The 27661-nt window shown below is 43.8% G+C and overlaps 2 protein-coding genes across 2 annotated transcripts in view; both read left to right on the top strand.

The window, feature by feature from the left end:
- The window catches only part of LOC141361644 (protein NLRC3-like), a 60240-nt gene extending 35003 nt beyond the window's left edge, over window positions 1-25237 (top strand). Inside the window, exons 9-10 of the mRNA XM_073863227.1 lie at window positions 14450-14623; window positions 22981-25237. Coding sequence (XP_073719328.1) covers window positions 14450-14623; window positions 22981-23101 — 295 coding nt within the window. The 3' untranslated portion in view covers window positions 23102-25237. The remainder of the gene's footprint in view (window positions 1-14449; window positions 14624-22980) is intronic.
- On the top strand, window positions 1373-6160 carry LOC141361413 (uncharacterized). Its single transcript, XM_073862559.1, has 3 exons — window positions 1373-1840; window positions 2113-2926; window positions 5847-6160. Exons 1-3 carry the CDS (start codon window positions 1373-1375, stop codon window positions 6107-6109), a joined length of 1545 nt encoding a protein of 514 aa, XP_073718660.1. The 3' UTR covers window positions 6110-6160.
- Window positions 25238-27661: the final 2424 nt, after the last annotated feature.

Below are 27661 nucleotides of genomic sequence, written 5' to 3'. Positions count from 1 at the left end.
TAGCATAAGTTGTCCACAGAAATACCCTTACATATATAACTGATGTCACTGATACTACATTCATATAAACTATCTTGTACATAAACTAAATCTCAGATAAACATCTGCAGCGATTAGTTATATAAAAAGCTGTTTTCAGATGACTGTTTTCAGATGCCCATCCACTTATCGTCTAGCTTCTGTGTTAAACGTGTTTCTGTAAGCGCGTATGAACTTTAAAAACACATTGCATATGGCGCGTCCATGTGCGCAAGCTCGCGTCTCCTTGTAACGCGGCGCTCATAAAAACGGTGTCGCGTGTAAAGCGCAATGTATGGAATTGCCTTGCATGTAAACAATATGGAATTTTACAGCAAATCCCGCAGTGCAGCATTACTCAAAGTTGCCATGAAGGATACGAAAGTGAATAACTGTGTCTAACGCTGTAAAACATGTAAAAGATATCCGCCATTACGGGAGGTCACGCGGATTTGTTTGTAAATAAGCATGTAAACATGGAATCATATTACAGCACACACTTAAAAGATACAGCAGTTCAGGCTTACTGAAAGTTATAGTGGATATATATATATAAGAAGGATATAAGTGAATAACTGTGTTTAACACTGTTACAGCATGCAACAGTGAAATCTGCCATTTCGTGAGATCGCGTCAGTTTGTAAACAATGCGAAAGTTTTTCAATCCAAAACGTGCAGTCTGATGAGGTTGCTTATGTAGGCTGAACTGCACAAGCCATGAGCATATTAAGTTACATGATAGCAAATATAAATGGTATAAATTAACTGTTGACGTTACTTACTTCTAATCCAGCAGTGCGTCCTCCATTGTTCTTCTAAGGTAACGTATAAGATAAATGTGTCACGGTAGGAAAATCCATTGTTTTCCTCCGTGTCATGTTTGTGTGTGTGTTGTTCACTTACCCTGCCATGTGCTCGTTAGAGCGATCCCTTTCACCTGTGTGTTGATTGTCTCGCTCCAGCTGTTCATCATTACATCATCTCCATAAATACTCACCTGACTTTCTGTTCCCTGCCAGATTCTATTGTTTGCTCAGTCTCCGTGTTGCTTGGTTGTTCCCTGTGCTTTGGATTACGTGTTTCAGTTTGGATGTGTATTGTCGTCGTCGTCTTCGTGTGGATGTTCCGTGTCAGTCTGGATTTCACCACTGCTCACCACTCCACCAACGTCGCACTCAAGACACCAACTTCCACCGTAGTCATCGTCACCATTGCCATCAACAACACCGGACTGGATTACTTCCGCATTGACATTGAATACTCTCTCTTTGTTTATATTTAATAAACATTGTTCTATTTTACACCTGCGTTTGCTTCCGTCTCTTACAAGTCATTACAGAAGAATCTGGCCAACATGGAAGCAGCAGGTGGTCAGCCGATCTCCGCGTTGGAGGAGTTTCTCCAGCGATCTCTGGCTCGTATGGATCATCAGGATCAAACCATCGAAGACATGCGGAAGGCCGTCCAGGCAATGGTGGCGAAGGTTTCCGAGCTCTCTCAGCGATCTCCGGACATCATGCCTCCCACTGCGCCACCCATGCCACCCACACCATCTTCACCTCCAGGGGGTAGTTTCATCCAGGAACCGAGACTTCCGATCCCGGAGAAATACGCCGGTGAGCCAAACTATTGCCGTACTTTTCTCTCTCATTGTTCTTTACACTTCGCCCAACAGCCCCGGACATTCTTCCTCGAGGAGACCAAGGTAGCGTTCACGCTCTCGCTCCTCAAAGGCAAGGCTGCCCTCTGGGGGACGGCGGTATGGGAAAACAAGGACAGCTGTTGTTCCTCGTTCGCCTCGCTCGCAGAGGAGATGAAGAGGGTTTTCGACCGCTCCGTCGCCGGGAGGGAGGCCGCCCGGCTCCTCACGGATCTCCAGCAGGGGGAGCGGTCGGTCTCGGACTATGCCATCGAGTTCCGTACCCTGGCGGCGGAGTGCAGGTGGAACGAGGAAGCGCAGTGGGATCATTTCCTGCATGGGTTGGCGGATCGGATCCATCGAGAGATCATCACGGCGGAATTACCGAAGTCGCTCAACGGTTTGGTGGACTTGGCGATCCGGGTTGACGCACGCCTTTCCACCGCTGCCAAAAGGAAGATTCAAGGTCCGTTCCTACGTCAAGCGGAGTCCACGGATCCACTCATCGAAGTTTCCGCCGGTGGTCTCTCAGATCCGGAACCCATGCAGGTGGGTCGAGCTCGGTTACCCCGGGAGGAGAGGAAGCGGCGGAGATCCCGGGGTCTTTGTATGTACTGTGGCGAGTCGGGTCACCAATGCCAGAGGTGCCCGGTAAAAGACCAAGCCCGATAGTAAGACAGAGGCTACTATCGGGCAGGATCTCCGCACAGAAGACCTCTACAACATCCACTCTCCTTCCGGTGAGACTACGGTGGTCCACTATGTCACACTCAGGGCACGCACTTCTGGATTCGGGGGCGGAGGGCAACTTCATCGACAGCTCACTAGCACGTAAGCTCAAGTTACCTTTCACTGCACTCACCCACCAGATTGCGCCCTTCGCCCTCAATGGACATCAGTTACCCACTATCAAGTACACCACAGCACCTATCACACTCATCACTTCCGGAAACCACACAGAGACTATTTCATTTTTTATTACTGACACTGCTCTCTCCCCCATAGTTCTTGGTCATCCGTGGCTTCATTCCCATAACCCAAGAATTGACTGGAAACTGGGCTCTGTTACCAGCTGGAGCGAGGAGTGTCATAAGTCCTGTCTTGTCTCTGCTTGTGTTTCTGTGTCTGAGTCTGTGTTTCAGGGGAAAGCAGTGGATTTGTCTACCGTGCCCGCGGAGTACCACGACCTGAAGGAGGTGTTCAGTAAGTCGCGGGCTGATTCTCTTCCTCCTCATCGTCCCTATGACTGTGCGATAGACTTATTGCCAGGTACGTTTCCGCCTAAGGGCAAGTTATACTCTCTGTCCGTTCTGGAGATGGAGGCCATGGAGAAATATATTTCTGATTCTCTGGCAACGGGGTTCATTCGCCCTTCCTCATCTCCAGCGGGGGCGGGGTTCTTTTTTGTGGGGAAGAAGGACGGATCCTTGCGACCTTGTATTGACTACCGAGGGTTGAACAACATCACGGTAAAGAATACTTATCCTTTGCCGTTGATGTCTTCAGCTTTCGAGAGGTTGCAGGGAGCGTCCGTTTTCACTAAATTGGACTTACGTAATGCATATCATTTGGTTCGCATCAGGAAGAGGGATGAATGGAAGACTGCGTTTAACACCCCTCGTGGCCATTTTGAGTACTGCGTGATGCCTTTCGGTCTCACGAACTCGCCGGCAGTCTTCCAAGCACTCGTTAATGACGTGTTGCGAGACATGGTAGACCAGTTCATATATGTTTACCTGGATGACATATTGATTTTTTCTTCGTCTCTCCAGGAACATTTGCAACACGTACGACGAGTGCTTCTGCGGTTGTTAGAGAATGGGCTTTTTGTCAAGGCGGAAAAATGCGTTTTTCATGCACAGTCTGTTTCTTTTTTAGGACACATCATTTCGACTGAGGGTGTTCGCATGGATCCTGAGAAAGTTAAGGCTGTGGTAGATTGGCCATCCCCAGAGTCTCGCAAGGCCCTGCAGAGATTTCTGGGGTTCGCCAATTTTTACCGGCGTTTCATTCGCAATTTCAGCCAACTAGCCGCACCTCTGACCGCTTTGACTTCCCCTGGTTTGAAGTTCAGGTGGTCAGACGCAGCTGAGGCTGCGTTTGCCAAACTGAAAAGCTGCTTTGTTTCAGCTCCCATTCTCGTTACCCCTGATCGTTCACGTCAATTCATAGTGGAGGTCGACGCGTCAGAGGTGGGGGTAGGAGCAGTGTTGTCCCAGCGCGCATCCTCAGACGGAAGGGTTCATCCTTGCGCGTATTATTCCCATCGTTTATCTCCTGCGGAAGTTAATTATGACATTGGCAATCGAGAGTTGTTGGCGGTCAAGCTAGCACTGGAAGAATGGCGTCACTGGCTTGAGGGGTCGGGTGTACCTTTCATTGTATGGACGGACCATAAGAATCTCGAATACATTAGAACTGCCAAAAGACTTAAGTCCAGGCAGGCTCGGTGGGCATTGTTTTTCGGTCGTTTCGATTTTACACTTTCTTACCGGCCGGGTTCCAAAAACATCAAACCCGATGCTTTATCCCGTCTTTTTGAGCGTTCCGATCGTACTGCTACTCCCGAGCCCATTTTACCAGAGAAAATCATTATCTCTGCGCTCAGATGGGAGGTCGAATCGAAGGTTTTGACAGCCTTAGAAGGGGTAACGCCCCCGGCTCGCTGCCCACCGAACCGTTTATTTGTGCCGGAAGGGTTACGGTCAGACGTCCTCCAGTGGGGTCATGGTTCCAGTGTTGCTTGTCACCCAGGGGTTAGTAGAACTAGGTTTCTAGTCAAGCAACGATTTTGGTGGCCTGGTATGGCTCGTGACGTCCACGACTTCGTCTTGGCTTGTTCGGTTTGTGCCGTTGGTAAGACTTCCAATCGTCCTCCAGATGGGTTACTTTTACCGCTGTCTGTCCCTTCGAGACCCTGGTCCCACATATCGCTAGATTTTATTACCGCCCTCCCACCCTCTAAGGGTAATACGGTGATTTTGACCGTAGTGGACCGGTTCTCGAAGGCGACCCATTTCATTCCCTTGCCCAAATTACCATCAGCCAAGGAAACAGCGGTAGCTGTCATTGACCACGTCTTCCGAATACATGGCCTCCCGACAGACGTGGTCTCTGACAGGGGTCCCCAGTTTGTGTCCAAATTTTGGCGAGAGTTCTGCAAATTGCTAGGGGCGACTGTTAGTCTTTCGTCCGGGTTTCATCCCCAGAGCAACGGTCAAACCGAGCGAGCCAATCAGGACGTCGAAAGGGTGTTGCGATGTCTGGTTTCCAAGAATCCTTCGTCCTGGTGTCAGCACCTCTCAATTGTGGAGTACGCACACAATTCTCTGCCGGTGTCATCTACGGGCATGTCTCCATTTAAGTGTAGTTTAGGGTACCAACCATCTAATTTTGTCAGTACTGAATCCGAGGTGTCGGTTCCCTCCGCAAACGCACTAGTCCAGAGGTGCCACCGCACCTGGACCAGAGCTCGCAGAGCTCTGCTCCAGGCAAGGTCACGTACCAAGGCCAAGGCCGATCGCCACCGGTCAAAGCCTCCCCGATACGTCGTCGGTCAAAGAGTGTGGCTTTCAACCCAGAATATTCCGATGCGTTCCGTCTCGAATAAACTTGCTCCCAAATTTATTGGCCCGTTTTCTGTTACCAAAATCATTAATCCGGTAACAGTGCGTCTTAGCCTTCCTCCTGCGTACAGGAGGGTTCACCCCGTCTTTCATGTCTCCAAAATTAAACCGGTGATTTCTTCCCGTCTTAATCCGCCTGCCCCGGTTCCCCCTCCGCCTCGTATCGTTAATGGGGAGACCACATATTCGGTTAACCGTATTCTGGACTCCAGACGGAGGGGACGCGGATTTCAGTACTTGGTGGATTGGGAAGGTTACGGTCCGGAGGAGAGAAGGTGGGTTCCTGCTCGGGACATACTGGATCACCGCCTTATTGATGAGTTCAATCAACAGGTAAAGCAGGCTGGGAACGCCGAGGGGCGTTCCTAGGGGAGGGGGTACTGTCACGGTAGGAAAATCCATTGTTTTCCTCCGTGTCATGTTTGTGTGTGTGTGTTGTTTACTGACCCTGCCATGTGCTCGTTAGAGCGATCCCTTTCACCTGTGTGTTGATTGTCTCGCTCCAGCTGTTCATCATTACATCATCTCCATAAATACTCACCTGACTTTCTGTTCCCTGCCAGATTCTATTGTTTGCTCAGTCTCCGTGTTGCTTGGTTGTTCCCTGTGCTTTGGATTACGTGTTTCAGTTTGGATGTGTATTGTCGTCGTCGTCTTCGTGTGGATGTTCCGTGTCAGTCTGGATTTCACCACTGCTCACCACTCCACCAACGTCGCACTCAAAGCACCAACTTCCACCGTAGTCATCGTCACCATTGCCATCAACAACACCGGACTGGATTACTTCCGCATTGACATTGAATACTCTCTCTTTGTTTATATTTAATAAACATTGTTCTATTTTACACCTGCGCTTGCTTCCGTCTCTTACAAGTCATTACAAAATGCTTCTCTTCCTCAATGTCCAGACATAAATGAAGATATTCCTCACGTGTGTGAATAAAGTTTATAATCCAAACATGCGGTAAAAAGTCTTTAAATCTGATAAACTTTACGCTTTGCTTGTTATGGTTGAACAGCTCGTGTCTTCATTACCATGTCAACAGCTGTGGGCGTGACCAAATTAAAGATAATGAAGTCAGCCAGGAAAAACTGTACTCTCTTTACTTCAATGCAGATTACATAAACAGGCATTATTTGTTTTCGATTCTATTTAGCTTGTTTAAAAGTAGACATTTCAGGCTTTCTTTGGATATGTGTATCATGCTTGTGTGACGAGTATTCGTGGAGTTTCAATTGATTTTTGTAACGTGTTTTGAGAGACAGCTGGCGGAGACAGAAATGTCTGGATGCACACCCTGTTTATTTTCTTTATTTGACAAAAACACAAAGATCTGTTGTTATTGTGAATGAACACATATTAAAGAAGATCCTTTACCGTTTCAAATGACGTCAAACACGTAAGTGTATGATTATTAGTGATGGAGTATTTTAAGTTGGTTCTGCCATGATAAGGAAAAAACACGTCAAAACGTGGCGCCGCGTTTTTGGACCCCAGGGGGTTAACATAGTTTTGATTATATTGATTAATAACACAGCTTTCAGGAACAATTAGAGGTTTGTTATTCCCAGATAAAAAACTACTAAACATTAATAACACAGCCAGCATCATCCATGTACTGAGAGTACAGAGACAGTAATATAATATTTTGTGTTTTATTACAGCAGTATTGCTTAAACCGGGCAGATATTTCCAGTTCCCATCATGCTTTGCATGATACCGAATAATAAGAGTAAATATCAAAATAACGGGTTATTTATGCATTTTTTATTATAAGATAAGAAAAGAGGAGGACTTACTAATGTTTATTATGTTGTTATTTATGTATTTGAAAAAGTTTCTGTTTTGTTGTTGGGTTTTTAAATGGTTACCATTGTGCAGATGAGCAGAGCATTTGCTTAGGATGAGAACTGTCCCATTGACATGTATCAGTAAGTGTTGTTTTTATCAGTTTTATACACTGTAATGCCTTGATTTGAAAACATTTATATTGGAAATGTTTATGACATAATCAGCTACAGTTTCAGTTGAGTGTTAATTATGGTTATAGTAGCTTGCTAATGTGTGCTGTTGCTGTATTATAAAAACTAAGGCTGTCAAAAATAATGCATTAACACATATTCATTTTAATGCCACAAATTTAAGTATTTTTTACCCAGATCAACTCATTTTAATTGTGCTAAGGTAGCTAAAAATAGAGTAAGTTCAACGTAATGCCTGTATCTAAATTTAAATAATTTAATTGCATACCACCACTTACCTTAAATAATTTGCAAATAAAAAAAATCACAATATGTTTCATAACAATTTCACTGGTGATAGTCTTTCAGGAATTTTTGTATGTCTTACTTTTTAAACATCTTGTCTTTTTTAGGATGTAATAAAGAGTATTGTAGAAGGTGTATAAATTGTAACCAATCCGTGAGAATGCCACGGAAAAAGACAGTCCGTAGCAGGGCCACGGAAAAATGCGGAGATCCGTGAGAATGCCACGGAAAAATGAGCACAAAATTCCGTGACTATCCCACGGAACTTTGTGAGATCATGTTGCAAAACAATACACTATTAGAAAAGATGTGTTTAATTTTTACACATCTTTTTGTGTAAAGCTTTTAACACATTGGGCCCTATCTTGCACCCAGCGCAATTGACTTTGTCAGTGACGCATGTATCATTCGTATTTTGCACCGACGCACAGCGGGTTTTTCCCTCCACAGACGCACGTCGGCAAACTAGGGAATGAACTTGCGCTCCCTGGGCGCTTCAGCGCAAAAAAGGAGGCATGTTCTGGCGCAAACCATCTCTGATGCAATTTTGCAGTTTCAAAAAACAATTGCGCCACTGACCAAAAAAAACCTAGTCTAAAGTCAGTGGCGCGTTGCGCGTGGTTCATTATGCTATTTTAAGGGCGCATGCTTGACCATAATGTATAGCGTGCACAACGCGCACACACTTTGCTTATCTAATCTACACAGATGCAATAGTTATTTTTGCAAATCATAAATTGTTACAATAAAAAATATTAACACATGAGATAAGGGAAATCATAGTGGTGAGCATTGTGGTGATAGTTTTTATTTATTGTGTCGCTGCGTTTAAAAAATTCTCATGCAAATAACGATTAAAATATTTTCATAAGTTTGTTGTGTGGCTGTATTACGTTTATTTTATGTAAATAATAATGAAAATGTTTTCATAAGAAACGTCTCGGTTACATATGTAGCCCTCGTTCCCTGAAGGAAGGGAACGGAGACGTCACGTCGTGACCGACGAATTGGGAACCGCTTCGCGGGTGACCTATATGCTTCGAGAAACCTTTAAAACGCCAATGAACTTGGCATGCAGATAATTGCATCTGCCGGCGCCGCCCCGCCGCATAGGTATTTAATGAGCGGCAGGTGCAGTTATCAAATCAGCTATTTTTTGCTGAGAAAGCTGGACAGAAGGAAAGGGTCCGGCCGATATCAGCAGTGGAACAGCAAACTGTGGCGACGGGACGTGACGTCTCCGTTCCCTTCCTTCAGGGAACGAGGGTTACATATGTAACCGAGACGTTCCCTTTCAGTCGGTCACTACGACGTCACGTCGTGACCGACGAATTGGGAATCCCTACCAAAGCGCCACTGTCTTAGCAACACTAGAGAGGCACGGAACGAACTCTGCTAAGGGAAACATGGTAAATCAGAAACTTTCCGTGGAAATACTCACAAAGAAACCACTAGGGGGCGCAATGTGGGCGCTAGCCTCACCCAGATAGTCAAGGATACATCTAGTGAGAGGGTGGCAGCCGATGCTCCGCAACATCGGCCACCAAGCGGTGGAGAAGACAAAAAACTGTTTTTTTAACGTTTTTGCCCCGATGGCCTTCCATAATGGTGCGGTTTTTGCGCAGCCAAAAAGAAAGGCTCCAAGCCGACACAGGAGGCGTTCCTCGATGTTCTCACTGATCTGACGAGAGAACTCGAGAGGATACCGGCTCAACACGAACACTGTAGAATCTAGTGAACGTATTAGGTGTCGCCCAGCCAGCAGCTCTACAAATATCTGAAAGCGAGGAACCACGAGCCAAAGCCCAAGATGAAGCCACGCTTCTGGTTGAATGGGCTCTCAAACCAAAAGGGCAAGGAATGCCCTGTTTCTCATAAGCCAGGGCGATTGTGTCTACAATCCAATGAGACATCTTCTGTTTAGTGACAGCTTTCCCTTTCTGCTGACCACCGTAACAGACAAAGAGCTGTTCTGAGGTCCGAAAGCTTTGAGTGCGATCCACATACACATGTAGTGCACGTACAGGACATAACAAAGCCATAGCTGGGTCTGCTTCCGAAGGCAGCGCTTGTAAGTTCACCACCTGATCTCTCAAGGGAGTGGTGGGAACTTTAGTCACGCAGCCCGGCCGGGGTCTCAGTTTAACGCTGGATTCAGCCGGCCCGAACTGAAGGCACGAATCGTTGACCGAAAATGCATGAAGATCCCCTATCCTTTTAATAGAAGCCAATGCGAGGAGCCTCAAAGTTTTCATAGTGAGAAACTTGACGCTCACCGTCAGCAGAGGCTCGAAAGGGCAGTGCTGAAGGGCTTTCAGCACCATGGACAAGTCCCACGGAGGAATAGAGGGAGGCGCGAAGGATTCAGCCTCCGTGCCCCTCTTAAAAACCTAATGACCAGATCGTGCTGACCCACAGATCTACCGTCTATGGGTGTGTGATATTGCCGCGATATCTACTTTAATAGTAGATGGTGACAGCCTCTTCTCCAAGCGGTGCTGGAGATATGAAAGCACAATACTGATCGAGCATTCTCAGGGGTCCTCTCGCTGAGAGATACACCAAATAACAAACAGGTTCCATTTCAGCGTATACGCCTGTCTCATAGACGGCGCTCGTGCTGCAGCGAGGGTGTTAGCTACCGCCTGGGGTAAACCACCTAAAACCTCCGCGCCCCGTCCAAAGACCACACATGGGGGTTCCACAGATCGGCGAGGGTGCCATAATGTGCCAGGGAGTCAGCCAGGGAGGGACTGTCGCGAGGAGAGTGAACTCTGTAAAACCAATTCCTAGTTGTCCGGTACGGCGCAACTAATAGAATGCGCTCCTTGTCCTCCCTGACTTTGCACAGTGTCTGCGCAATAAAGCTTACTGGGGGAAACCCCGCGGCCAGCTGTGTGCCAGTGCATCCACGCCGAGTGTTCCTTCGGATAATGAATAAAACAGGCAACAATGGGTTGTCTCTGAAGAAGCAAACAGATCTAACTGCGCTCTGCCGAAACATTTCCAATTCAGCTGAACCGACCGGGGGAGGAGTCGCCACTCGCCGGAGCGCGCTGCTCGTGAGAGCGCGACTGCCGCTGTGTTCAGCGACCCCGGCATGTGAATGGCATGAAGAGACCTCAGATACTTCTACTCCAGAGGAGGAGATGACGGGCGAGATGTGACAGGTGACGAGAGCGCAGACCGCCTTGGTGATAGATATACGCTACAGCCGCAGTGTTGTCGGTGCGCACTACATCTTAAGCATCAAATCACGTTGATGAAACGGACGAGCGCAAGATATACAGTGCACAGCTTGAGGCAATTTATGCCAATGTCGCTGGAATGTCGACCAGACCCCGAAGCGACGAGCCCGCCGTACGTGGCTCCCCACCCGATTGTAGAGGCATCTTTGCCAACAATAGCATGCCTGGAGACCTATCTCAGTGGCATCCGCACCCTGAGAAACGCTGGGTCTGACCACGGGGTGAAAGTGTAATCTCGATGTAATTATAATATTGTGAAAGCCGGTGAGCCACGCTCTCCTCGGGACTCGGTCATAAAGCCAACACTGAAGCGGTCTCATATGGAGCAGCCCGAGCGGTGTCACAGCCTCAGCTACTGCCATATGCCCCAGAAGTTTCTAAAATTATTTCAGTGGAACCGCAACCCTGCCTTTAAATGTTTAGGCAAGTCAGAATTGACTGAACACGCGCTTCTATGAGACGTGTTGTTAAATCGACCAAATCCCGTTACATTCCGAGAAAAGAGATTCTCTGCACGGGGCAAAGTTTACTTTTTCCCCAGTTGACCTGAAGACCAAGACGAGCGAGGTGTTTAAGTACACAATCTATGTGTGTGCACAGCATCTGACGAAACTGAGCTATTATGAGCCAATACGGCAAAACGCAAACACCGCTCTCTTTCTCTCAGGGGCTGCAGTGCGCCCTCCGCAACTTTCGTGAAGACACAGGGAGAGAGAGAGAAAGCCCGAAGGGTGAGACTTTGTACTGATATGCCCTCCCCTCAAACACAAAGCAGAGAAACGGCCTGTGTCGGGGAAGTATGGATACATGAAAGTACGCGTCCTTCAGGTTGAAGGCTGCAAACCAATCCTATGGGCGGATGCATTAAAATATGCTCCTCTGCGTAAACATTTTGAACAGCATTCTGTGAATGTGAATTCTGTGAATTCTCAATTCAGTACGCAGATCTAGGATCGGACGCAACCCGCCACTCTTCTTGGGTACAATGAAGTAAGGGCTGTAAAGCCCCGACTTTATCTCGGCTGGAGGGAGTGGCTCGATCGCGTCCTTCGGCAATAGGACAGCAATCTTCCACACGCAGTACGTGCGCATCGGCAGCCTTCACCGTGGTGAAGCCTGAATATTTGGGAGGTAGCCGGGCAAATTGAATGTATAACCGAGACGGATCGTGCGTAAAAGCCAACACGACAGGCTGGGAAGCTCTTCCCAGGCCCCCAGATACCAAGCGAGAGGAAATTAACGGCACGATGTGTACCCGTGGCGAGCATAGACGGGGAACTCAACGACGCGTGCTCTTTGGCCGCATTGTGAGATGTTATGTGTAATGAAACACTCACCCGAAACCGCTGATGGATGCTGAGCAAAGGCTCCTTTGTAGATGTCCCGCTCGATACATCAGCTGGCGAATGAGGAAGAGGAGAACTTAGGGTTTTGAGCCCGTTCGAAACTCCTATATGCCTCCGGTGATCTGGAGAAAGAAGAGGAATTCGCTCTTTGAGGTTAGTGGGTGCCGATTGAAGTCGGCGGAACACAAAACGAAATTAAGGATTCCCCACCCGGCCCTCCTCCGGGGTGGGGGGGACAATGATGCTTTCACCATCTCCTGAAGTGCGATCCTCTCCATCTTCAGATCGCCCGACTCAGAGCCGCAAAGTTTCATTTTCCACCTCTGTAGCGGGCTGAGTGGGCGGGTGTACTGCTTACGACAGGTTCCTCAGAGCTGCCGGGATGAAGGAACAAAAAAAGCCGTAGCAGGACGCCCTCGGCGAAAAGCAGACCAATATACTGACGTAACAAAGGGGGCAGCTAGGCTCCGACGTGGCATGATGCCTCAGTCTGCTCTAAAGCGGCCGATCATTGTTGGATACTCTCAGCCGCGTCGCCGAAATGGCTGGTCTAAAATGGAACATTAGGACGATTATTAACGACCTACTTAATGCTCGCAAGACACAACCAGAGATGGCGTTCCTGGACCACCAGGGGGTGGGCATAGCATGTCCGGCGGCCTGTGGGGTGAACCCAGTCGCTCGTAGCGCCAGGTCAGAGCCACACAGGATTCTTTAGTTGCCGGACCGTGACCTCACCTGTGCAAATCCTTCAGTGTCTTAGCCTGGCGGACCTGCATCACGCCATGGCAGAGGCCGCCTCTCACAAACCCGTGGGACATAGAATCCTCGTGAGGACTGAAAGAGGACGAGCGCGCGTAGAACACGCGCCACCCGTCTCTTACGGCACCCCTGGCTGTGGATGGGGGTGCTGAGAGTCACTGGACGAACCAGCTAACCGATTCAGCACCGTTTATATGGAGATAAGATTTCCGGAGTTTACTACACCGCAATACTCTTTTAGAGGAAACACTCTTTTAATGTGCTGATGTTGATGAAGCACACAGGGGAACGGCTACGCACACACTCAACTAAGAGTGAGAAAAAAGTCAAAAAATTAAAAAGAGAGGTGGAACACCCGCGAGCCTCCGCTGAAATGCCTTTGCCCAACCAAATCAAACACGCAGAGTTCTCCAAAGAGCAGAGAGTAGCTTCTCGTGAGCAGTCAGTCTGCCAGCTTTCAAAGCTAAAAAGCTGATTTGATAACTGCACCTGCCGCTCATTAAATACCTGTGCGGCGGGGCGGCGCCGGCAGATGCAATTATCTGCATGCCAAGTTCATTGGCGTTTTAAAGGTTTCTCGAAGCAGATAGGTCAACCGCGAAGCGGTTCCCAATTCGTCGGTCACGACGTGACGTCGTCGTGACCGACTGAAAGGGAACCTTAATGTATATGAACTTGATTTGTGTACTTTGGGGTTGGACCTTGCTTGCGTTTCTTGGGTCCGATTTCAAAGCCCCAAACCCTTTCAGCGGTGAGGGTGGACGCAGCGATGTCTTCTGCTGGCGTCAGGTCATGTGTAGAGGCAGATCCACCTCCCGTTACACGGCGTGCCCGATGTATGCTGGCAAGCTTGGGATTCCCCCGTCTCCTGATATCATTGTAGCGGATGCCACCTGATGAGACAATTATGGCTATTTCCTCTCACGTCTGTTTAACCTACACTGATTTGGGCGGGTTTCTCCTATCCCCATACAAAACAACTTCTCTGTCTTTGACTGCTCTTACAAGAACGTCGGTCTCCTCGGCTGTGAACCGCTCCTGGCGTGCGCCTGGTAAATCCGTCATAATAATAGCAACCCGCCATGGAACTTGGGCCCTTGCGTTTAAAGGGAATGTTGGATAGCGTTCTGATTGGTTTATTTGAAGTTATGCCCAAACCACACCTATGAATAATGAAGCTACTTCAGACCATCCCCTTATTGATTTGCGCCTGGCGCAAGACTTATTTCTCCCGCCGGGAAAATAGCAACAGCGCCCAAGATCCGCCCACAAAGTCACTTGCGCTTTGCGCTTCGCACTTGCGTTTCAGATCGTTAAAATAGGGCCCATTATGTGTAATTTTAACACATTGTGTCATTTCGTGTTGATTTTGAAAAATACAAGTTGTGTTACAGTAAAAGTAATACGAAATGTGTTGTTTCAATAATAACACAGAGATGTGTGGATTCTGGGACAACGCATTTAGTGTGTTGTCCCAGAATCAACGTTTTTAACACATCCGTTCTAAGAGTGTACAAAAACGTGTGTGTCTGTTCTCTACAGGTTGCGGAGTTGTTATATCACAGCTGAAGGTTGTGTTGCTTTGACTACAGCTCTGAGATCAAACACTTCACACCTGACACATCTGAATCTGTCTATGAATAATCTTGGAGATGCAGGAGTGAAGCTGATCTCTGATGTACTGAAGAATCCTGACTGTAAACTGAAGATACTGAAGTAAGATTGTGATCTGATGCTCAGACAGAAATCACATATAGACAATAGCCAGACTATATAGAGATCATAACATCTGTAATGGATTTATAGTATTTTAATTTAATCTCAGTAATTTATTTGATATCATTTGATATATTTTCTTCACAAAAAAAAATTAAGAGACACTTCAGCTGTTACTGAAAGTAAAAAAGAACATAAAATTAAATAATTATAAGGAACATCTAAGTAAAACAAAATAATCAGAAATAAAAGCATAAGAAAAATGTTGTGATGTCTAGAGGTGACCCCGAATAGTCGAAGATTTGATGCTTCGATAGGAGAAGCCTGATTCGACTACCAATCTCACAGTCGAATCGTTGCAGATGTTCTATGAAATAAGGATCATTCAGTTTTGGCTGTATAAGGGTGCACATTATCTGATTTCACATATAACAGCTTTCTCCCAATATATTAATATACAGCCTATTATGATAAATACTATGCAAATAATATTGTTAAAAAGTAGCTTTCAATAAATATTTTTTAAAATGTGTGAAGAAATACAACAACCCCAGTGACACTTAGCTGTGTCACTCCTCTGCTCAAAAAATCCACTTTGAACTCTTCTTTCAGCGACAGTTACAGACCCACCTTCTGCCTCAAGTTTATTGCCAAAACACTTAAAAGGGCTTTTTTTAACTAGGTATCATCCTAGCTCAGAAAAACTCCTTGATGACAAGCAGTCTGCAAAAATGAGTAAGAAAGTTATTTTTGTAGTGAAGGTTGGTGGAGGAGTACCAAATTTTTCGTAAAAGGATTTATGGCACTAAACACTTTATGGCAAAATTCTCGTGGAGTGCACTCTCAAATTAAATGGGCATGGTGTGCCCTGCATTTGATAAGCAAGTGTCTACTATCCAGTGAGACATCTTCTGCTTGGAGACAGCTTTCCCTTTCTGCTGTTCACCGTAACAGACAGCAGGTACAAACTGAAGGCATGATTTGTCGACCAAAAATGCATGGAGGTCCCCTACCCTCTTTACGGAGGCAGAAACCAGGATCAGAGTTTTCATTTAAAAGAAACTTAATACTTAATTGAAACTTAATACTGCAAAGGCTTAAAGGGAGTGCCCTGGAGAGCTTTCAGCACCATGGACATGTCTCATGGAGGGATAGAGGGAGGCCGCGGTGGATCTAGTCTCTGCACTCCCCTCAGAAATCTAATGAACAGGTTGTGTTGTCCTACTGACCTGCCGTTTATCAAGGCATGATGAGCAAAGATAGCAGCAATGTGTACTTTAATGGTGGAGGGGGACAGCCTCCTCTCCAACCGATGCTGAGGGAAGGAAAGCGCAACATTACTCGAGCATTCTCAGGGGTTCTCTCACTGAGAGGAACAATACTCAACAAACAGGTTACATTTCAGATTATAATCGTGTCTCGTGGACTGCACCTGGGTTGAAGCGATGGTGTTAGCTACACCTTGGTTTAAACCAATTAGAACATTCAGAGACCATACATGCAGTTCTTTAAGTGGGCCGGTACGCGCCGGTACTCAGTACTGCCACTTCCAAATATAGCTGTTGAGCATACCACCACTTCTCTGTGTGCCCAGAACGTGATTTTAGCGTACCAGAATGCTCATTTGCACATCTGTTTAAATCAGAGGTTTAATTTAATCTTTTGACTGTGCTGCCGCTTTTCACAATGCACGCTTCCTAATTCGTCTCACCGAGAGCAGAGACTACATTTCCCATACACCCATGAGTTTTACAAGTTAAAAGCTCATGCATCGCTTTTTCTGCTGTCAGTGTCAACAACTCAGGTGTGTGTTTGTGTGTAAACCGCGCAACCATAGCTGCTCAGTTAAAATGAAAATACAATGAACACTTAATATTAGGGATGCACAGGTTGACCGGCCACCAGATAGGCAACCAGCCGTTTTTGTATTTTTTCGGCCGATTTTTCCGGAAGTGCACCCGCGTGCACAGACTACATTTTTATCATTTGCAAACATGTGTTTTGTGTAAAAGCATTTCGAAATCTGTGCGCAGGACATTAAGATTGCAAGCTGCAATGTCTAAAAGGACAAGTTAATCGCGGAGAAACAACAGTACATTCACAGGGCTCTCAAGTCTCACACATTCACTGTGAGATACACGCATTTCAGTCAGTTTAAACACTCACACCTTGTATTTCTAAGAGACTGATAACTTTTCCTGCTATATACAATTAACGGACGAGGCGCAGGGAAGTTATCTGTCGAGTTTAGCTGTCTCGAGTTTTTCTCGCGCTCCTCTGATGTCAATCACGTGATGCGTGGCACGTGCACGCACAGAGTGAAAGTTAGAAGAGCAAGATCCGAAAAATGCTGTAAATAACGCAGGTTTCTTGAATATAACCAAAAACGTGTTAAATTATGCTTGATTTATTAAAAATATTGATTTATTTATACCCTCCAAATGCTTTGCAATCAGAAGCTTTATCTTACCTGAAATAACGTGGAGGCTTCATGAAATGAATGAAAGGACCAGAGATGTATTTCATTATTATTGCCATGTAGTACTGAACATGTAACCTTATCTCTCTCTTAAAGGGATACTTCACCGATTTAGCATTCAGCTTTGTATCTGTAGAAACCCGGCAGTATTACTGAATGACCATGTTTCCCTCCATCATTTCCCCCTGAGAGGAGAGATATCTGCATTTTGGTTCTGCAAAAAAGTCCTCCGATGATGTAATATGACGATTTTTGCATCATCTGAGGACTTTTTTGCAGAACCAAAATGCTGATATCTCTCCTCTCAGGGGGAAATGATGGAGGGAAACATGGTCATTCAGTAATACTGCCGGGTTTCTACAGATACAAAGCTGAAAGCTAAATCGGTGAAGTATCCCTTTAAACACAGCTTAAAATACACGCTGATGGCAAGTGCTGCGATCCTACTGTATATAATACAGATTTCATTTTAATTTTGATACATTTGTATTTTTTAATATGTAGAGCAATTTATTTAATTTGGATACATTTGTTTGTCTTTTATCAGACTTACCAATTGTTATAATTTATATTTGTGCTGGTCAGTTATGAATAATAGGTAACTATGAACTGCTAGCAAAAACTTGAGAAATTGGTGGGGCAGAGGGGCCTCTCCACTAACAGATGTTATCTCACTCCAAACTTTTAAATAAAACCCGAGAGCCCTGCATTCACCACAACAAACTTGGTCAGACATTTAAGTTCATCACCTGATTGAACACAATAAGTATAAAAAGTCTGTTGATAATGCAAAACAGGCAAGACCTTCAACCCTCACTTAACCATCCATGTCATGGTCTCATTTAACCACTTATGTTTGTATTTAATGTAGCCTACTGCACAGTTACTGCTGTTAATTTAAGATGGTTGCAGTTATTGTTTTCAATAGCCAAACCAAGTTTAGCCTGTTAAATGCCAAATATATTGTTTATGTATACTTTCTTTCTTTCTTGTTTGTTGCTTGATAAAAAAAAAAATCGGAAACCGCATCGGAATCGGCCAATTTCCTTGTTAAGAAAACCGGTATAAAAACCGGCCATGAAAAATCAAGATCGTGCATCCCGACTTAATATGCCCTCCTGGTTTTAGACTCTGAGTAGTAAAAGAACAAGGTCAGAATCAGAGGACTCGCTGGCTGACATCCCACCAAGCCAGAATAATAGCTGCAGGTCAGAGACAAGCTTTTTCCAATACCCTTTTATAGTGACAATCTCCACCTCGCGGCTGTCAGTTTGGTTCCCCTCGACGCAACGTCGGATTTCCTCAGGCGATGTGCAGAGTAAAAACATTCTTGAAATTGTACTATACATTTAGTTTAATTGCTAAACTACAAGTGAACGAAATTTCAATGAATTTAAACCATGCGCACGGGAGTTTTACCACGCACAAAATGGAAAACAATGGGACAAAATAAAGTGATGACTTTTGAGTTTCAAAGTTCCAGTATTTTGTTATTCTTGAACCCATAGACATGGGCCGGGTTTCCCAAAAGCAAAGTAAGGCTAAGTTGATCGTAAAAACGATCGTATGAATCATCTTAAAATTACGGGTCGTTTCCCAAAAGCTTCGTAACTTAAGTAGCACTTGAAAGTAATCGTAGATCTAAGAGTGCCCTGAAGTAATCGTTCATTCATAAGTGCATCGTAAGACAACAGAGTTACAAGGTCACCTGCAGGACAACCAGCAAATTGCACTCCTGCAATAACGATAATGAAATGTGTTACATGTAGGCTATATTTATATATTGTGGTTTTCTTTGTTTATTTGTTTAAATTACTATAATATAATTTATTTATAATTCAAATGAGAAATCAAATTTAAATGAAACATAAATTAATAAAGAAGGATAACGTATTTGGTTCTATTTTGTTAAAAGTTGGTACTTGCATTCTGATAATTGGTTCCTACGAATTGCTGCTATAATTCATCTAGGCTACAGTAAAAAAAAATGTTTTGAAGGTTATGGCATCTGATTAAAGAAACCAAATAAATATTTATGGTACAATGCAATAATCCATAATAATAAATAAACATAGATAATAAATAATAATAATAATCTAAACTATAATATAAAATGCAGACGGCATTTTGCAGTGGGACGAGTCCTAACTAAATATGGAAAATAATATTTCATTATGAACAATTTTAAAACATTTTAAAAGCCATTGAACAATAATAAAAAATATTATAAAAATATTAGTGCACATCGGCTGAAGATCATTAGCCTAAACAAGCTTTTACTACAAATTCGAGTCATTCTATTGGTGACATTTCAGCACTTGACAAACGGATAGTGACTCGTAAGTAGCACTTAAAACCCTGCTGCGAGCGATCGTTTCACGTGCATCTTTGGGAATCGCACGTTAATGAACAACGAATGTTCGTTAAGTAGCTCGTAGAAAGCGCTCTTAAGTGCTTAGTTCAATCATTATCGGGAAACCCAGCCATGGTCTTGGTGTCATTTTAAAGTTTTTTTTTCAAGCTCTTTCTATCTGAACAACTAGTTTTAGAATTCAACCATGTTGAAAATTTTATTTTTGGTCTAAAAACGACACTTATTTTCTTAGGTCGTTTTGTGCTCCTCGTAAACTGTGCTCCTCGTCCTCCCTGACTTTGCACAGTGTCTGTGCGAGTAGAAGAGATGTGCGGTTGTTGGTTACAGCCGCGGACTTCACAGTTCAGGTGGATGACGTATCACGATCCTGGCAGCTTTCAAGTATTTTTGTGTCTTGTTTATTGTGACAGGATCGTGGCATAGCTACCTTTCTATTATGATGTCTTGTGGGGGAGCTATGTTGACCTCAATATTGTGTGCTATGTGTTTCCCAGTTTTGAGTGTGGCCCTGCCCCCTTGTTATCTAATTAATGATTCATTATTAGTTACTCCTCTTACCTGTTTACCTTGATTAGTTTCCCTATTTAATGTCCTGGTGTTTTCAGTCTTGTGCTCGTTCATTGTCTTCAGTGTGTTTGGTATTTTGGTTATGGTTGGTCATGTTAAGTTTTGTCTTGTTTGTTCCCTCGAGGGCTTTCTGTTATATATTAAAACTCATTTTTGTTGAGAGCTGCCTGCGCTTGGGTTCTTTACCAGCAAATCCTGACATATATATACATTGTTAAATTTTGTTACTTATATCCGTGAATAAATGACTAGAACAGGCACCAATGAGTCTGGTTGATCAGCACCTCATCCGAAATGTCTCCAAATCCGCTAAACAGACTTGAAGTCAGCAATTAAGTGCAAGATATACAGCCCACAACTCGAGGCAGTTGATGTGCCAGTATAGCTGGGGTGTCCTCCATACTCCTGAGACGCCCGTTGTACATGACCCCCCCATCCAGGGTTGAGGCATCTATGCATGCTACAGCCTGCCTGGAGCCCTGTTTCAAGGGTACACCAGCAGCTGGCTTCTGACACGGCACGTAGGAGATGGCCTCAGTCTGCTTTTATACTTGCGTGGTGGGGCAGCGCCAGCAGATGCAAATACAAGTTCATTGGCATTTTACAACTTTCTTGAAGTTGATTGGTCCCGCGAAGCTATCATTGGCTCTGTCTTATCTTAAAAGTGGATACCACTTCCTCTGATATTTGTTGTGCTCAGAGCAACTATCATTATAAAATTAAATCATGTTTTGGGGGCCAAAAAGGTTACACTATAAAAAAATCTGTTAAAATACAGTATTACTGGCAGCCTCTCTGAAATCATTTTTCTGAGTATTAAAGGGGTCTCCTAATGCTGTTACTAACGCTGTTGCTTTTTTCAGTAACGCGTAATCAAACGAATCACTGTTTCCCTCATTGTCTCAATGAAGCCATTTTCATCTAAGTAGGCTGTCTCTCAGACAGTAGGACCTGAAAAAGTTTTTCTCTGGTGTGTGTTGGGGTGAGACACATAACTGATAATGATTATGGCTTAATTTCCATTATTAGACAACCAGAGGCAGAGTGGTGCTTGTGTTTGTTTACACACAAGCACATGCACAGTCCGAGCAGTGTTGCCAACTTGCTTTAGCAGCTTTCCAGACACCTTTAGGGACTTTATTTAAAAAAGTGACTAGGACAAATAAAGAGTTTGGTTCAAAAACGCAATAAATCCATTTTGACAAATTTCGGTAAAGACGTGTTTTCTGTACCAAGAAAGTGACAAGATGAAAACCACTATTTTCTGTTACAAACTTTCACATAGCTTCTTTAGGTTATAAAAACAAAAAAAAATCAAATCATAACTTGATTCAAAGATTTATTATAAAAACTAATTCTTTTTTCCACAAAATGCAATAAATCCAAGTTTTTATTCAAAATTCTATAAATCTATTCAATCAATGTATAAATGTGCATTCATTTTTGCCATTTTATATTCATTTAGTTGAACAGTTGTACACACTGATTAAAAAAATAAACATTAATGGCATTAATCATAACACTTACTTTGTCACTGTCATTGCTGCGCGGATATACTTAACGTCGTTGCTTAACATTTGTCACAGCGATCAGCTGTGATTCTCGTTGACTTTGAGTAAAATTATGGAAAGTTTATCATAAGATCCCCTGGGGTCAATGTGTTAGCACGAGAGAAGCTAGATGTTGTCGTCAAAACAAGCGATCGTCTCCCAAATGCCTCTCGCGTAAATTATTAGATGTTGATAGCTTACGTTTCTTTCCCGTTACAAAAAACCATCACGGTTTATCAATGCTATTAAAGTATTATTTCGTTTTTGTTTGTTTGTTGACCACAAAGTACAAAGTAGATGAGGAAAACTAGGACTCTGTGTAGTCAAGGCGCCACCATTGTTTGTTTACATTGTGTGGAATGTGCGCTGTAATTTGTGGAGCGGATTTATTGCATTCTGTAAAAAAGGAGGAGTGGCGTTCGTTATTTTTTTTCTCTTTTATTCTTTTCATGAAAATGCATGGCACATACAAGGCACATACAATTCATTTGAATTTTCCTTTACATTTCCATGATCAGAAAGGAGCAGATGGAAGAATAATATTCTTATATTTATCTGCCCCCGTTTATTGTGTTTTGGGAAGAAAGGGAGAAAAGATGACAGAATAACATGGCGGATATTGTATTTTGTGTAAAATTAAGAATTTACTTTTAAATACTGACCTGATATAATACCGATTTTGGCATTAACTCAATTTTTTTCAAAAATGGCATTTATTGCGTTTTGGAACCAAACTCTTCAAATCGAATGACTTTTTCTGCCATTATTGAAGACTGACGTGAAAGCACGTATCATTCTCTCTTCTCAACAAGCAGTGGGTGCTGCTGCTGTGGGCCCCGTCCCAAAGCACTCACAGGCAGCCCGTTCCTTGCGTAGCCGTCCCCCTAAGCACTAGTGCAATGACAGAGTGATGGCAAGTACAACAAGCTCAAAAAGTTTAATAAGCACTAGTTCTCCCTTGTTGAGGTGAAAGGCAAAAATGTTTATTTAACGGTCAACTTATGCCCAGAAAGTAAAGTAATGCCAAGTCATTTTTATCTAATGAAGCACCTCATATCATCACATGTTAAATGAATGAAATAGACACTAAAAATAAACCACTAATTTTGTGGCAGCATATTTAATACTGGGGGAATCAAAGTTCAAATTTTATATATACACAAAGTTACTTTTCCTGGTAATTACTTTTATAATGATCTAATTCAGTTACTAACTCAAGTTACTAATTGCGAGCAGTCACTAGTAACTGTTACTAATTACTTTTTTAAGTAACATGCCCAACACTGGTCATAATCGTCATAAGTTATAGAAACAGTCTGGATCCTGGGTGCTGATTGATTAATGATGCTGTGTGTCTGAACTGAAGAATTTTGTTTTTTCTCTACAGATTTGCTAATTGTAATATCACAGATGAAGGTTGCGCTGTTTTGGAATCAGCTCTGAAATCAAACCCATTACACCAGACACAACTGGACCTCAGAGGAAATAATACTGAATTGAGAACTTAAGCTATATATCTCTGATTTTTAGAATTTTACAAATTCCTGGTGGTTCATGGGGAATTGCAGGGGGGTTCGTGAGTTGATAAAAATGAATAAATTGAAAATTAAATCATAACATTTATATAAATATTTTTTTAAAAATCTAAAGAAAAAACATACTAACAAAATATTGTTTTCCATGTGTGGATCCAGAAAGGTGTTTTCGACCATGATAAGCAAATTCCTAAAGCTCTCATTTTTCCTTATAATGCGTTGTGTTTCTCGTTTTCTGTGTTACAGTTCTAATCAATCCACAGGTTATTTAGTGCCCTAACACATCCTGTAGTTTGACTTCTCAGAGTTTTTCAAAGTTAAAGTTAATCAGGTTTAAATGCGCGTAGATCCTGTTGGAACAAAATTAACGCTTGTTACTTTTGTCCCGCAGCTAATACTATTGTTTATGTTGAAAATTGGTATTATTCTAATTTGATTTAATTTTCATAGTGTTCAAACTGTTGAAAAAAATTATTTATTCTCAACAATTTAAGTTTGTACTGTTGGTTGCTTTTAAAACATTTGATAAAACTGAAATAAAAAATTACAAAATATGTTTGCACTGCATATTAATAAGGTCATAGTCATGTATAGTTACTAAAAACAAGTGTTACACAAAAATCTTGTTTTGTTATGTTGCTGATGACCCACATGTGTGTTACTTTTGTCCCACTGCTAATACTATTGTGTATGTTGAAAATGTATATTATTCTAATTTGATTTAATTTTCAGTGTTCAAACTGTTGAAAAAAATTATTCTCAACAATTTAAGTTTGTACTGTTGGTTGCTTTTAAAACATTTGATAAAACTGAAATAAAAATAATAAATTACAAAATATGTTTGCAGTTACATTAACAAGGTCATAGTCATGTATAGTTACTAAAAACAAGTGTTACACAAAAATCTTGTTTGATTTGTTATTTTACCGTTGACCCAAATGTGTGTTACTTTTGTCCCAGCTGAAATTATAATGAAGTTGTTTTACATTTGTTCAAAATTCCACATGGTATTATAGACCACACTTGTGAGTTATTGACTACAGCAATCTCTTTCTAAAACATTATCTTTTAAAATTAAGTTTTTCTGAAAATTTTATTTTCACCCTGATCTCCCCACTATGCATTTTATAATGTTGCACCACAAATGAACGTTATAGACTGGTCATGAAAATGTTTTGACTGTCTTTATTTCTACATTCATTTATGTGTTCTGCATTTACTTACATTTACGTGAATTTCAATCTAGCTTATCTGTCAGATTTTTATAAAAAGGTATTGTTTATAGTCACCTACATTCTATGTTAAAACAGAGATGTTATAACTAATAATGCAAAATACTGATGGCCAGAGCAAATGTATAGTAAAAAAATTAGCCCCTAATATACAGTAGAGACTTGCACTATGGGTCACACAGGGTTGCCAACTTTAGCTCCATGAAATGAGATTTACAGTATTTTTGACTTGGGGGACAGGTAAAATAATAATAATTAAAAGCTTTGTAACATTAATTTAGGGATCTTTTATAAGTCATAATCTAGTTATGATATATTTCAGCTATATTTGTTTAATCTTTGCTATCCTTTATCTTGTATTTTTTCACATCACCACAGCAAAATATGTTTGTTAATTGTACAGAACTGGCACAATTTGTTTTTTAATAAGTATATTTAGTTGTCACATCTGTCTGTATGTTTATCATGCTTTGAGTTTTGCCCTCTGTCTCCTAGTTTTCCTTTTTGTAGTTAGTTTCCACATGTGTTCTATTAATTATCCCATTTGCTCCTTGTTTGGACCCTGCCTTTGGTTCTGTTCCTGGTCCGTTCTTGTTAATGTCCGTGTGATACTTTGTGGGTTTTCCTGTGAGTATTTATATTAAAGTCTATTTTAAAGAAAGCTTCCTTTGTCCTCGTCAGTCCTCACACATGGACTGTAACACTAGGTCTGTCTTTACCCTTTATTTTGTTGGCAAATTGATTTCCATTTGCATTACCATTGTTCTACTTAAAATATTACAATAATTAACTCTTGCTGTTTATTCTAGTGATGGGCACGCTTCATGAGGCTTCGAAACATTTACTTCTTTTGTTTGAATCATTGGTTTGGAGCTTGTTTCAAACTGGTCGAACAAGCCTAATACGATTCACAACTGGGGAGGGGGGGGGGGTGTTGATCACTCGGGTCAGTTTTCTTATAAAAGTTCATAAAACGTTCATCCTTCTGACTAATAACACTACCATTCTGTCTATGTCACGGTGGAATTACACCGAATACTGGAAAACTAAAAGACGAACCCAAACGCAAGGATGTACAAAAATATAACTATGTATTTATTAACAACAGAACAGAAACACCCACGTGGGGGTAAAACAGAGGATAAACTGAAAACTGTGATGAAACACAAACAGGAACACGGGAGTACAAGAACAGGAATCAAAACACACGAAGCACATGAACACTGAGTTTTCACAAACATCAAACAACGCACGCACACCACACAGAGAACACAAGGGCATTAAATAGACAGCACATCAATGGGGAACAGGTGAACATAATTAATCACTTAAGACATGATTACATAAGGGAGTAGGGTAAAAGTGACAAGACACTGGGAACACGTGTTACACATACATGATGTGAAACAACACGTATTCCCACATAAAACAATGCTGCCCTGGTCCTGCCCTCTGGATAATAACCAAGGTCAGGCAAGACCATGACAGCCACAAAACACTGGGAACACGTGTCACACAGATATGATGTGAACACACGTGTTCCCACGTACACACACTGCTGCCCTGACCTTGCCCACAGAACATAGACCTGATCTACACTAAGGTCTGGCAAGATCACGACAGCCACAAGACACCGGGGACATGTGGCAGCCACACACAGAATGTGATCCCACATGTCCCCACACAGAACATGATACTGCCACGGTCCTGTCAGATGCACTCAGACCTACATCTAGCACGGATGTCTGACAGGACCATGACAGTACCCCCCACTTAAAAGACGGATACAAGACGTCACAAACAAAAACAAACAAAAACATTAAACACGAGGAACGAAAGACTGCACAACAGAAGACAACCACGACAACATTACAACGAACAACAGAGGTAAACAAACATACGTGACCAACGGGTTGGGGTGATGTAACAAAAACAATATATGATGAAGGGGTGGTGGGGCAAAAACAGGGGAAACAAAATGTCCATGGGGAACAAAAGTCTTAAAGTCCTGCGGCTGAGAAGCCGCCTGGTGACGTGTCTCTGGCTGCGCCGGCGCGTGACGTGTCCCCGGCTGCGCCGGCGGGTGACGTGTCCCCGGCTGCGCCGGCTGGTGACGTGTCCCCGGCTGCACCGGCGGATGACGTGTCTCCGGCTGCACCGGCGGATGACGTGTCTCCGGCTGCACCGGCGGATGACGTGTCTCCGGCTGCACCGGCGGATGACGTGTCTCCGGCTGCACCGGCGGATGACGTGTCTCCGGCTGCACCGGCGGATGACGTGTCTCCGGCTGCACCGGCGGATGACGTGTCTCCGGCTGCACCGGCGGATGACGTGTCTCCGGCTGCACCGGCGGACGACGTGTCTCCGGCTGCACCGGCGGACGACGTGTCTCCGGCTGCACCGGCGGACGACGTGTCTCCGGCTGCACCGGCGGACGACGTGTCTCCGGCTGCACCGGCGGACGACGTGTCTCCGGCTGCACCGGCGGACGACGGGTCTCCGGCTGCACCGGCGGACGACGGGTCTCCGGCTGCACCGGCGGACGACGGTTCTCCGGCTGCATCGGCGGATGACGGGTCTCCGGCTGCACCGGCGGATGACGGGTCTCCGGCTGCGCCGGTTCCGAGGCCCTCTTCGCCCTTCTCCTCCTCCCCCTCGACGCAGGGAGAGCAGGTCCGAGACTGGCCCCGGAAGTAGTCTCCAACACTGAGGAGACAGGAGTCGATCCCTCCAGCCGGATAGCCCCGGTCCTAATGGCCCTCAAGCTGGCCTGTGTCTGACGGGATCCAGCAGGTCCGGTTGGGCGCCGCCTGGCATTACCTTCGGGCCCGCATACGAGTGGGTCATAACACTCGTACCCCGACTCGTATGCGGGGCGGGATCTCCTTCCCCGTATCGCCAGGCGGCTGCCAGCAAACATCTCGCTGGGTTCTGTTGGGTGCGTGCGTTATGTCACGGTGGAATTACACCGAATACTGGAAAACTAAAAGACGAACCCAAACGCAAGGATGTACAAAAATATAACTATGTATTTATTAACAACAGAACAGAAACACCCACGTGGGGGTAAAACAGAGGATAAACTGAAAACTGTGATGAAACACAAACAGGAACACGGGAGTACAAGAACAGGAATCAAAACACACGAAGCACATGAACACTGAGTTTTCACAAACATCAAACAACGCACGCACACCACACAGAGAACACAAGGGCATTAAATAGACAGCACATCAATGGGGAACAGGTGAACATAATTAATCACTTAAGACATGATTACATAAGGGAGTAGGGTAAAAGT

This window comes from Misgurnus anguillicaudatus, chromosome 24, assembly GCF_027580225.2.
Source record: "Misgurnus anguillicaudatus chromosome 24, ASM2758022v2, whole genome shotgun sequence".
NCBI lineage: Eukaryota > Metazoa > Chordata > Actinopteri > Cypriniformes > Cobitidae > Misgurnus > Misgurnus anguillicaudatus.
The sequence above is the reverse complement of the archived record's forward strand: the minus strand, read 5'-3'. Positions and strand labels throughout refer to the sequence as shown.